At 40.5% G+C, this 13023-nt stretch overlaps 1 protein-coding gene across 12 annotated transcripts in view; it reads right to left on the minus strand.

The window, feature by feature from the left end:
- macf1a (microtubule actin crosslinking factor 1a) overlaps positions 1 to 13023 on the minus strand; it is a 253131-nt gene that overhangs the window by 31659 nt on the left and 208449 nt on the right. For all 12 annotated transcript variants that reach the window (XM_063014311.1, XM_063014328.1, XM_063014320.1 and 9 more), the window contains 3 exons: positions 2194 to 2355; positions 1253 to 1423; positions 685 to 851 (listed from right to left, as the gene is read on the minus strand). In XM_063014311.1, the coding sequence (XP_062870381.1) occupies positions 685 to 851; positions 1253 to 1423; positions 2194 to 2355 (500 nt within the window). The remainder of the gene's footprint in view (positions 1 to 684; positions 852 to 1252; positions 1424 to 2193; positions 2356 to 13023) is intronic.

Consider the following 13023-nt stretch of genomic DNA (forward strand, 5'->3'; position numbering starts at 1 on the left):
TTTGTTTTTGAAATTATTAAAGTCTATCTACCTATCTACCTATCTATCTTTTAACGCCGTGTTTACTCTTGAGAGTTACATTCATGACAGGAAAGGTTTATGTGGGTGCTTTGTATCCGTTATGTAGTCTCTAATATTACATGTGTATTCGCTTTTCTGCTTTTTCAAGGTTAAAAATGTCTTTTATTGTTCCAGAATTTTTGTCTTTCCCTTTGGTATTTAGGGCGAAATTCTTAAAGAGCTAAAAAAGTGTGGAAACTGTTTAAAGAACCCTCGTATATATATTTTAATTTACACGTTTCCATCAACCAAAAAATGATCAGGGTGTACATACTTTTGCAAAACACTATAAACACAGTAAAATTGGAAAAACACTATGGTTAGGGAAATGTAATGCATATGAAAGAGCTCTAGCAATTGGCACTTTTAAGTTAAAGATTTTCAAACAATGTAATAGAGTTGCACTGTTGCAAATAGGTCAATCAGCAAGTGCATGAATTGCAAAAACACTATAGTATTTATAGAGAATTAGTAATCTAAGTCATGCACATTTATGTCCACCAAGGTCAAAAAGCATCAACTGGAAGTAGTCAGCTGTGTGTATATATACACTGTGTGGAATCTGACAAATGTACTAAACTAGTCTGTAATCTGACAGAGGATAGTGGTGTGGCATGTTTGTACCTGCAACTGGCCTTCCCCAGCAGGTCTGTCCACCACTCTCCAAGGCTTTGCAGCTGCTTCTGAATCTTTTCTCTGTCCTGCGTTTCTGCTGTAGCAGCGATCCGCTCACCTTCTGCCCTGATCATCTCTACCGTCCCACGCCGGTCATCCAGCAACCTCTGCAACAGCTGCACATTCCCACAACAAACCATTAGCTCTCAGATCAGCTATAGTCACATAATGGTGCATTGCATAACAGACAAATGTTTTCAATAGCAGCATTCATACATACCCGGGAGTGCAAAGTAAATAATTGGGGGAATAAACCAAATAGGTATTTAAAGTTCTTGAAAATTAGATTTATAATTCTATACGTGACATTTCTGCAACTGGGCCTAGAAAAATGTTAGTTATTTATACAGTATATAGTTAGTATTAGGCCTTAGAAATGACCTAGTAAATAAACAATTGGATAAAGCGGACATTAAAAATGCAGATTAAAAATATCCATCATCAATCCTGGCCCAGTTTACAAGTCATTTACCTCTACAAGAATTGATCATTGCTTCTCTCGTTGGAAATAACTCACCTTCTGTTCTTGAATTTGTGCTTTAACTACTCGGTATTCAGCAGATGGCGACTTCTGATTGGCAATCAGCTCTTCAGTGTCAGTCAGCCAGCTCAGCAGGGGTTCCAGAGCATCTTGGAACTTTCCACAATGCAACAAGGCTTCCTGTAACTGTGTGATTCTCTCAGCCACCTGAAGGAACATAAAAAATAATGATTACCATTTGCATGGCATTAACTATTTGGATCAGTCAGTGGTTCCCAGCCTTTCTTACAGCTTTTCCACATGCTTTATTGTATAGTTAGAACAGCCCAATAGTACAGAAGTTCTGCGAACCAAGGTTTTAAGAACCCTACATGTAAAAAGCAACAAACTGTATAAAGTTGTATTGACAATAATTTAGCCAGTGCATTTTTACACTTTAAGAATCGGATAATAGGAAAACAGGTATATAGAAATAGGTATATAGGAAAACCGGTATATGCAGATGACCTCACATATTTCCTTCTGTAATGTAGTGGCAAGGTAATGGTCTAGCTATGTTTTAAATAAAGAAGCCTTTTTATTTAACATTTACATCTAACATCCATCTGACACAATACCTTTTAAAGTGAAGGGAGTTAAATATTTCAAACTGCAACTGTATATAATGGTTTTTGATTAATCAGGTTATAATGATTGACAGAATAACCGAGAGCTGAAGGTTATTGACAGCTAATGTGTTCATTTACTCTAGTTATATTTGGGATGATATATGAACAGTAAACATCAATTTAATAGCTAACAAACAAGGCAAATTAATGTGTCTATTAAGTTATCTGAAATCTGATCATGGATATAATCCTATTAAAGTGTGTTGTTTACATGACCATCTTAATATATCAGCGAATGATAAACTTATTAGTGTGCATCATTAGACTTTAACATCAAAGCTTAAGAAGATGTAGGAGTACAAGTCATACCCTTTTGTTAAGTGAGTTCCAGTGCAGATTGGTGGTCTCTAGATCATGCTCCAAAGCCTGTGTGTCTGTGTCTTTAGCTGCACTCTGGATCAGCCCTTGTCCCACAGCATTCACATGTTGCAGTTTAGGCTGGATGCTGTCTATCTGCTCCCTCTCCACAGCCTGGACACACACAGAAAACAGAAGGTGAATGTAGACTGTACTGGTACAAAACAGAACGTGACAGCATGTCGATGAGAATGGCATGGCACTTATTAAATGAAAGCGCACCTCTCCTGACAAAAAATGAAATAAAAGCCTGCTGCACAATGAAGCAGTGTTACTAAGACAACCAATCCCATTAAACAATATATAGAGACGAGAACAAAGTGGACAAAATGAACTGTGCTAATTTTAGAGAGTGCATATTATTGCAAATACACTTGTTTTATCTAGAAGAATGAAAAATAATGCTTTGGTCTTTTGTGTTTCTCTAGTGCTTTGATGTCCCAGAAATATCTGTAATTATAGATGGAATGATTCGGGTAGCAAACTGTCTTTGTAAACAGTTAACTTCAGAATTATTGACGCCTTAATAAAGACAGGTGAGAAAAGGTCAGGAAAATGGCATTGCAGTTGATTAGTTTGAACTGGAAATGTGTAAAATAATGTTTGTTTGTTTATTAGGATTTTAACATTATGTTTTACACACTTTGGTTACACTTATGACAGAACAGGTAGTTACTCATTTACACATGATTCATCAGTTCATAAGTTTTAATGTCAAACACAGTCATGGACAATTTTGTATCTCCAGTTCACCTCACTTGCATGTCTTTGGACTGTGGGAGAAAACCGGAGCTCCTGGAGGAAACCCACGCAGACATGGAGAGAACATGCAAACTCCACACAGAAAGGACCCGAACCGCCCCACCTGGGAATCAAACCCAGGACCTTCTTGCTGTGAGGCAACAGTGCTACCCACTGAGCCACCATGCCACCCACATGTAAAATAATCTAGCCAACAACTACTGATATTTCTTGCGTTTAAATCCCAGCTGGTGTTATAAACCTGGCCGTGAATTCAAACAGACACATTTGACTGTGCCCGAGGGAGGAAGGTCGACTGGACTTCGTTGCCGCTGTACAACTGATCTCTGCTGTCTGGTCGAGGCGGCTGCATTTAAGGTGGGGTATTCACAGAGTTCATATTGAGTCTCTTAGTGCACTGTATGGATCTCTGTGAGGCTCTCATAGTCGCATGATAGTCTCAGCTCTCCCTGGTCAGTGCAGTGGTGGTACAAGTGGCAAGAGAATTGCAATAAAGGAAATTGGCAGTTAATAGATTAGGAAAATATAGGGATAATGCAAGAGAAACACCTCAAAAGAACACACAAAAACCCTGTTTTATTCTGTTTTACTGGTGTATCAATAGAAGGAAAAACACAATAAAATAAAACAAAGCCTTTATAAATCACTTTTTGGGCAATCATGTATACATTTAAAACAGCAGAACTGTAATGAACCTGCATGGGTGTTAGAAGGATGATTCAAAGGGCAAAACAAAAGGATGTTTCCAGGGATTATTACTGGTGATTTGCAAAAGATGGAGGCGTTTGAGTCACAAAGTCTCAAAATCTCCAAACAGATGCCACCTGAATGTCAACAAACTATTTGAAAGGCACGGCAGAAAAAAATATTTCCTTTTATCCTCCATAGATGTGGGTAGCTTGACTGAAGCTGGGCTCTTTGTTCGGACGAGACAAAAAATTAAGCTTGTAGGCAACAAACCCTTAAGGTGGATTTGGCGTACAATAAAAAGAAAATGGTTTTACAGAAAATGGCTGAATCCCCTCTGTTATGTTTGGAAGTAAGAGCTTAGAAGTCTTAAGGATCTCCTGAGAACTGAGAAGTGCTTTTAAATTTCTTGCTCTATGTTGTTCATCCAATATAGCTTTGTAGAAGAAGACTCTGTGTCCAGTGCTGGTCAAAAAAACAATGCACCAATTACTTTTTGTTGAACAACAAACACCTGGCTGGATTTCTTACATTTTTATTGCATTAGCTTGCACTAATTAACCACAAACCCATTTAATAACCCCTTTAAAGTCATCTTTAGCAAATATTCCATTATTTCTGGAGCTGACTGTATATTCGTGTGTGTATCCATTCATACATGAGTGTTCCTGCACCAAACAGGATATCTGCCGACTTTAATAACAATGAGCTCCAGCCATAACCCAACTCCACCCTCTCCCCAACAGTGTGTGTGTGTGTGTGTGTATAAGTGTTTGTATATGTGAAAGTTGTCCCTTTGTTGTCAGTCCAGACTTTCTCTCGTTTGTTTGTCCACTTTAAACTAGTTAGCTAGCCTAGTCTATTCTATCTATTTTAGACCAGGCCATAGTTCACAGACAGCTATCTGAATATGGTCCGAATGCACAGAGGAGAACTTCTCATCTCATTTATATACTATACACTTCTCTTCCTCCTATATCTTGTATATTTCAGTCTCTTAGGTCAGCTTAGAGAAGTTGAAGCTTCAAGAGAGCTTTCCAAGCTCTGGAAAATATCTGACATGCTTCTCATTCCTCTTCAGTTCTCTGAACTAGGCCAACGAGTCAGTCAGTTACTTTTGCACACAGTGCGAGTTCCTCTGTGGTAATCATCTCTTACTGCCAAAATTATTATTTTTTCTACAATCTTGCCAGACTTTTCTTTTCTTGCTATGTTCAAAATGTATCAGTTTTCTAATTGTCGCTGCTCTGCTAGCCAAGACAGCCTACAACACTTAATCATACCCATTATAGCCTTTCATTTCTCTATTAGCACAAACAACACCACATAAAAGTTATATAAATTACATTTGCTTCTCGCTAACTGATAAAAATTCTACTTCTTCCTTTAAGACAAAACATCTTATGGAAAATAACTACTTATATTTCAAGAAAATTTCTACCACTACAATATTGCCAAAAATGTGTGAACACCCGTACCAATGATCAAGTTCAGGTGTTTTAGCCACGCCCATAACTATCAGATGTACAAAATTAATCATATAAAATACATTTCATAAGCAGTTTGGAAAAGGCTCTTTTCCATTCTAGCATAACTGCACCCATGTGGTTCATAAAGACATCCATATTGACGCAGATGGCTTTCGACTAGGATGTTCAGCAAGACTATGGTCAAGTGTTCACATGCGTTTAGCCATATAGTGTAGCACCAAAACACTAATATGAAACTTTTAGCAACTAATTATGACAAAAGTGCAAAATTGGGATTCCAATAAGTTAAGTTAAAGTTGTTCTAAAGTGTAGAGGTGGCCATTCTCCCGATTACTTCATTTCATTTTCGTGTTCTACCACCAGTTTATCCCAGTCGAGGTCATGGTGGGCCCGGTTTCCCCAGAATCACTGGGCGCTGGATCCCAGTGGTACTAGGCTAACACAATTCACCACTGCTTCAGCAAAGCATCTCACCATTAGTTTATTAAGATTAATACATCGTTATTGGTTTCTAGTATTTTGTCCATGCCCTGTATTACCACCAGTTTATCCCAGTCAGGGTCATGATGGACCTGGTCTCCCCAGAATCACTAGGCACTATGCATAACACACCCCAGAGAGGAGGCAAAACTATCACGGGGCCTCGGCTACCCACGCCCCATCAGACACAGTCAATCATGTTTGTATGTAGATGCCTGACTGGCTGATTGCACCACAGAGTATTTGAACCCCAGTGGTAGTAGGCTAACACAATTCACCACTGCGTCGGCAAAGCATCTCAGTATTAGATTAATACAGTGTTACTGGTTTATGGTATTTTGTCCATGCCCTGTATAACCAATAGTTGATCATAAAGAAATGCTTCTTTAACCATAAACACCCTTTTATTTCATGTTTAACAATCACCCTCTAAAACTGACTTCTATTTTTGAAGGGCTTTCAGGACAAAATGAATTTCAGTTCTGACCCAAATATTGTGCCATGAAAATATTTTGTAAGGCTGGTTCAAATTAGTCACTCTAAAACAAGGTTAAAATCACAGCTTATCCACTGGTTAAAACCTCTGGTGATAGATTTGTATGTACACGTGAGTGCATGGGCTTGTTACACATAAAGCTTCCTTTTGTTTCCCGAAGTCCCATGTCACAGGTGCTTCCCACAAGCTGTCTTTCAGTGCCAGAATTTTCAAAACAGTCAAGTACACACGTGTTTCCAGATTGCATTAAATATTATTCTCTTCCTGCCAGCCTGCTGTGTCTTCTTTCTTATATTTATTTGCTATTCATATGGCATAACAGATTAGCGTAAAAGTAGTTCAGGGTTCTGACCACTCCCTAGTTAACAACCTTATTTCATTGGTCAGTTCTTATCTTGAGTATCAGCAGGTGTTCTCCTTTGGAACCACATATGAGTAGTCTGTACTCAAACCACAGAGAATTCCCCACCCTGTTCCAAACCAGCAATCATTTTACTATGCAACCTCAGAGTTTGCCTCAACTGACATCATGCATCCCCTTGAGATTTGTGCCTCCACTTTCACTGTTGTTGCAAGGGAAGTGCAGCTACAGAATTTAGCACTGATAAGGCTGGTATGTGCTTATCATCTATTTATATTCCCAACAACTTTTTACCAGTGTTTGTGTGTTACAGGCACTAACAACTCCACTAAAGACCCTAGTGTTTATGTCTTGCTTCCCTATCTCATCAACAGGTCCTTCGTCTTGCAGCAAAGAGGCAGAACATTTGGTGACACATGCAGATTAAAGGGGTTTATAGCAGGAAATGTAAATTGTTTTGAATTGGTTTGATTTTGAAAGACAGCCAGACCATGAATTATTTATGCCTGACCGTTGTGTCCCTCTCCCAACAATGAAAAACATTTGTTAAAAGTCTAAAGATAATTCGCTTGCTGATCTGTTCCCAGCTTCTGTGTAATTACAATTCTCAGTCTGTTGCTGACATGGTGCTACCAGTGATTACATTGAGGGATGAAAAAGGCAGTGACTCTGCAGAAAAGAAGAACTGCTCATGCAGAAATCTATGACTAAATGGAACGGGGAGGTTTAGTTGAGGTCATTGATCAAATCAGTAGAACACGACGTCAGTCGTGCTCACTGCCACTCGCTGTGGCAATTATGACAGAAAACAGACATCAGACCAGTCACAACAACACAGCATTCAGAATACCGCTTGAAGCCTTAGCTAAGTCTGAAATCTAGATTAGATTTTTATGCAACAGCATCTCTCCTCTTACCTCTAGCTCTAGCGGTAAGATACATAAGCATAGTCTCCCATGTGCACCAAGCTGAATAAACAAAACTGAAGGTCCAAACAACTGTTTACTTTTGCATTCCAGCTGCTAACTTGTAACTACTTTGAAATCTACACATTCTGACCACTAGAAAATGTTGTTGTTTTTGTCTAAATCTACATTTAGACCTTTACAAATGTAAACACAGATAAAAAGTTACAAAACAGTTAAAATAGTGCACGATATAAAGTTTAAATGATAAACTATTTGTTTTTACTAAATGGTTGAATGACCAAGCAGGAAACATTACAGTTTTCTAGAAGCCTATAATTATCATAAGCAAAAAACAAAACAAAAAGAGAGACAGTGTGCCACCACTGTGAGAACATGACCCAAACAGTTTGGCTATTAGCGCAAGGAATGTTGTTCAAGCAATTAAACAGCTGCTCCGAGCTGGATCTGAATGTGTGCAACTATTTGTGCTGTAAGAATGTTAATAATACACTTCTTTTTTTGTGTTGTCCATTGCACAACACCCTTTCAGGCCAAAGAGGGCCACAGGCTAACATATGACTTCTAAGACAAACAAACTGCAATTTTATACTGGCCAGCAGTGGATTCTTACACAGGGCTTTAACATGTATGGAGGGCCATGTTATTCTCTCTCTGTGTTCTCCAGATGCTCATGCATCATTGGTTGGACAGTAAGATGCAGTCATTGATGCAGCAAAAACTAGGTAATCTCCCAATAGGTCATTCCTCCCTCAGACACAGCCAAATATGATAGTTAAGCCTAACCATGAGTAAACCATGTTATAAAACAGTATTGCCTAATGTGTAAAGAGTTATGCAATCATTCATATAAAGGCATAAATTATGTCCACAAACAAATACAGGTTTTAAAAGAGTAAGACCGGATATACATTACCTCAGTTTCCAAGCATGTTGATGCTGATGTTTTCTCAGCTACGTGCATTGATCCACAAATAACCTCAAAGTCTTTGTCACATGGTCCGTGGACCCCTTGAGTACCTGTTTCACATGGGTCTTCACTAAAAAGCCTATTTAAAAGACCTAGCTCAAGTTGCTCCCACTGATCTTGACATGGGTGTACTGAGTTTGGTCTTGACACATCTGAGTCCCAGTCACTATCCCCTGTCACTGACCCTAGAAAAAAATCCACGCCTGTGTGGCTAGTCTCAGACTCGGAATCTAAATCTCGACTGTCCTCACAGGCAGAACCACCATCAGATACAAGAGGGAGGCGTTCAGGAGCAGCCAGGTACACAAAACTATCAGAGGAGAGAAAAGAACCCTCTTCTGGGTCAAGGCAGGGTTTAGGTAGGGGACTAGGAGGAGTTGATTCCACTGAAGGTGATGGAGGGCAGTCCTGAGTGGACTGTGGTGGTGCTGCTACTGCTAGGTAAACAAAGCTGTCTGCAGCAATAGAAGCATTGGTATCATTGTTCTTATCATCTTGTGCATCTGACCCCTGTTCTATAGATGTAATTGATAGTGTGGAGGAGGATAGAAACTGGTTTTGGTTTAAGGGTACACTTTCTAATTTTGGGGGACTAGCTCTCTGACATGCATCTGTTGACTCCCACGCATTCAAAGACATATCCCCAGTAGCAAACGTCTTTGCAGATGATGCCGAGAGATCTTTTTCTGCCTCCATAATTGACGACATCCCTTCTGGGTTGTAAGTCATCTCTATTATATCTGCGGTGGCATCAGAGGTCACATGATCAACAGTGTTAGAAGCGTTTCCATTATTTTCCATATCTTGAGCGCTACTCAAATCAGAATTCCCAAGAGATAGTTGTGATATGTCCACAGCATTTAAATGAGATTTAGACATATCTATTTCACAGTTATTTACATCTGTATTTGAATTTTCAAAGCATGAAGAAAGGTCCATGTGACCCCCTGAGGCATGGTCATCACACACTTCATTGTTCTCCACAGCTTCTTCACTCTCACCCAGCTCTTGTTCAAACGATGCTTCACTGCCAATGTCTGAATCAGTCTCTGGTCTTTCAGAGTCGGCCTGTGTAGCATCTGTCACAGCAGTTCTGTCCAGGTGAGAAGTCTGAATTCCACTGGAGTCAGATTCTAATAAATGTCCTTCTAAAAGTTCGACATCAGGCAAGAGTGTTGAGAGGTCCTTTTGTAACCCGACAATAGTGTCTCCATCATGACAGACAGGCACTGGTAACACCAGGTTATGGTCCCTACTTCTGTTAGCAGCCTGGCTTTGAGTATGATCAGCACTGTTAAGGTTTTGATCTGTTTGCAAAATGCATGGCTCAATCATGCAGGGCTCTATTTGATTCAGGGAATCAAAGTTATTTTGGGGACTGCCTTCATTTTTGTTATTTTCAAGGTGATCCCCTCTCTCCTCTTCTTCTTCCTCCACTCTGGGAAGAGTATGGCATGCCACAAGGGGCTCAGTGTGGACAGACACTAAATCCGTTTCAGGATCAGATGGTGCCTCTTTTTCTTCCTCCATACATTGTCTTTCAAACTCCAGAAAGAGGTCATCTGATCCTACCTCTGAACTGGGGCATGGTGAAACACTGGCTGCCTCTGAGCCTCCAAAGCCTACTGGAGGGGTCAGAAGAGGTCTATGACAGGAGGAACTAAGCTGTTTTGTCTCCCAGTTCTGCAGCTCAAATTCCTCATCTTCTAAGCCCCAGGAAATACTGCTTGCTTCATGGCTTTCCAGTTTTAACACTGCTTGCCAATTTCTTTCCTCCATCTCCAGTCTTTCTTTTTCTTCATTTTTCTCTTCCTCCCTTTCCTGTTCTTCCTTTTCCTCTCCTTCTAGCTCCTCCAATATTCTGCGTTCATCCTCCTCAAAACAAAGTTCTGAAGCACTTCGCTCTCTCAGTTCCCCAGTAGGCGGGGGCCATCCCAATAGGCCGTCAACAAAAGACGAGAGTGGTAGGCCTTCATAACTCTGTCCCTGTTCCTCCTGCAGAAAAGGTGAGGGAGGATCCAAAAGATATAATGACTCCTCATCCAGGTCACTGTCCTCTCCTAGCAGAGGAGGCAGAGGAGGTAAAATTGGCAAGTTTTTAAGTATACCTCCATGACCAAATGGCATTTTTCCACCTCTTGAAGAGCGAGGCCAAGTACGGGCCTTAGTGGGAGGACAAAATACTGGTTTTGGAGGTATCAGTGGCACAGTATCCTGATCAGACTCCAGGAGTGGTGAGTCCAACTCAGAGTCAGATGTTTTAGATGCAGAAGTGTCCCAGTGGTAAGGTTGTTCTTCGGACACACTTCTGACATTAAGTAAAGGAGGCACAGGTGGCATGTTTTTCTCACTTTTTTTCCTCTCATCCTGTCTGTGGATATCAGGGCTGGGTTGTGGAGAGCTAGAAGCATCCAGTTTGGTTTGGAGAAGTGGAGCTTCTCCTTTAGGAGAACACATGGGTTTAAATTGTTTTGGGTGATGAGGATGTAACTGAGGAGACTTATTTTCCCTGATTGGATTTAACGGTTGGTAAGGCCCTGGGCTGATGGATGGAGTGATGGTGGGAGAGCTGTATACTGGAGGGGTGTGGGGAACAATCGAAGAAACAGAAGGAGGATTGTAGGAAGGAAGAGGCGATGTGGATGAGGGGGACTGGGCAGCCAATAAAGAGGGCATTGGATGAAAAGAGGAAACTGGGATCCCTGCCACAGATAGCCGTTTTTCTCCAGTCTCTATTGGTGAAAGTTCTAGCCGCTCAGCAAACTCAGGGTACGTCGGAGGCATGAATGCTTTCCAGGAGCGCCGATTTGCGTTATCTTTTTTGTCACCGCAATGATGGCGCCTTTTGGTCACTACAGCTGCCCCAACAGCAGCTGAGTTTGATGCAGGAATAATAACACTAGAGCTTACTCCCACGGATGACATGCTCTGAGGGTCACTTGTCAATTTAAGAGCATCAAAAATCACTCTTTCATCCAATCTTTTCACTCCTGCATCAGCAGACCCTCCGCGTGCCACAAATACGCCTCCTATATCAGCTCCAAGAGTCCCATTGCTGGAAAGTGTACTTCCATCCCCTCCACCAGAGCCCAAAGTACTACGAGATGGCTGGCTGATCTTAGCCCCCTGGTCAATCTGTTCATTAATTCGCATGGTGTCATAGATGGAGCGTTGGGGCACATAGCAGTCCTCAATGTATGCCTCCTCATCATCGCCCTTTTTGAGACACCTAGGATTCTGCCGCAAGCAGTCTGGCCGGCTCAGAGGCTTCCCCATCCCGCTACACTGTGCCCCCAACGTGCCGGGACAGGGTGCACACTATTCTTCAAACACGCCTCCAAGGTCGGTATGTTGATAAAACTAGTATCAATTGGCTTTTCAATTATTTGTAAAAAAACATTGATATTAAATAGTTCCAATGTAAAAGAGTCATAATGCTTATAATCCATAAAAAATAACAAGCAGAAAAAAATACAGAGGACATAGAGTACTTGGCTCTAATAAACAACGTTGTTCCTGATCTTGTCCGGATAGAATGCATTAGAGAAAATGTCTCCATCCAACTGATACATGTCTTCAGCAACATGATGTTTTGAACACATAAACATGAAGAATCCTGAAATGCTGAAGATAAACGTTGTCACATCCCATGTAGGTGTTCCACTTGTTTTCCTAATTTCAACCCCTCATCTTTTGAAACCTGAACAGGCTTCCCAGTCTTTTCCTCAATTTCCTTGCAGGAACTTCCTTTTGACTCTCCCAGGCCCTGCCACAACAGGAAAATTTGTGGTCCAAAGCACTTAAAGTCTTGCAGAAGAGCAGTCAAAACAAAGCACCTTTTAAGGTGAAAAGTCCACACACATACACTGTTGCTTGAAAAGACGTTGCGAGGAATAAAGTGTCTATTAAGTAATTTTATCCCTCATTTTAAATTCGGTTTTAATACTCCCTTTAAGAATAATTTATGGCCAGTTAGTCAGAACGGGTGAAAAATGTACTTAAGCCAGTCAGATGACTAGCATGAAAATGAGTGAAACACTCACTTGTCGGAAAGTCCATCACTGTTCAACCATCAATTTCCTTCTACTTGGTTTAATCCAATAACACTAATAATAGTAATAATGCATCAATAAAGCAGATTAGTAACCGTAACAGTCAACCAAATCAGAGTTTAAGGACATAATCCTCATTGTTTCTTCTCCTTTCTGTACCTACTGAGTCTTGGTACTCAAAATAAATAACATCCAATTCCATTTTGTGATATATCCAAGAATTTAAACAAGAAACAGGATATTATTCTTTGTTTTCTATTCACTGTTATATTCCTTTATCCAGAGATTGAAGTAAAATCAGTAAGTCCAAGTAATAGCCATGTCCAGCAGGGTTGATGTTAAGAGTAGGTAATGGTAGGTGATGGTTTAAGCCTGTTCCAGCTGGCCGAGAGTTGTGGTGCTCTATCCAGAGGGCAGAGACCGGCGAAAAAAGATTCACAAACGATCCCCAGACGGTCTTCCCATTTTTATATTTTCCTCTTTTTTAGATCCACAAGAAGGCATTGAATGATCCACGTAAGCTCAGTCTTCCTTCAGCATGCTTTCTCCATTTCTGTT

The sequence above is a fragment of the Trichomycterus rosablanca genome, chromosome 2, assembly GCF_030014385.1.
Source record: "Trichomycterus rosablanca isolate fTriRos1 chromosome 2, fTriRos1.hap1, whole genome shotgun sequence".
In the NCBI taxonomy this organism is placed as follows: domain Eukaryota; kingdom Metazoa; phylum Chordata; class Actinopteri; order Siluriformes; family Trichomycteridae; genus Trichomycterus; species Trichomycterus rosablanca.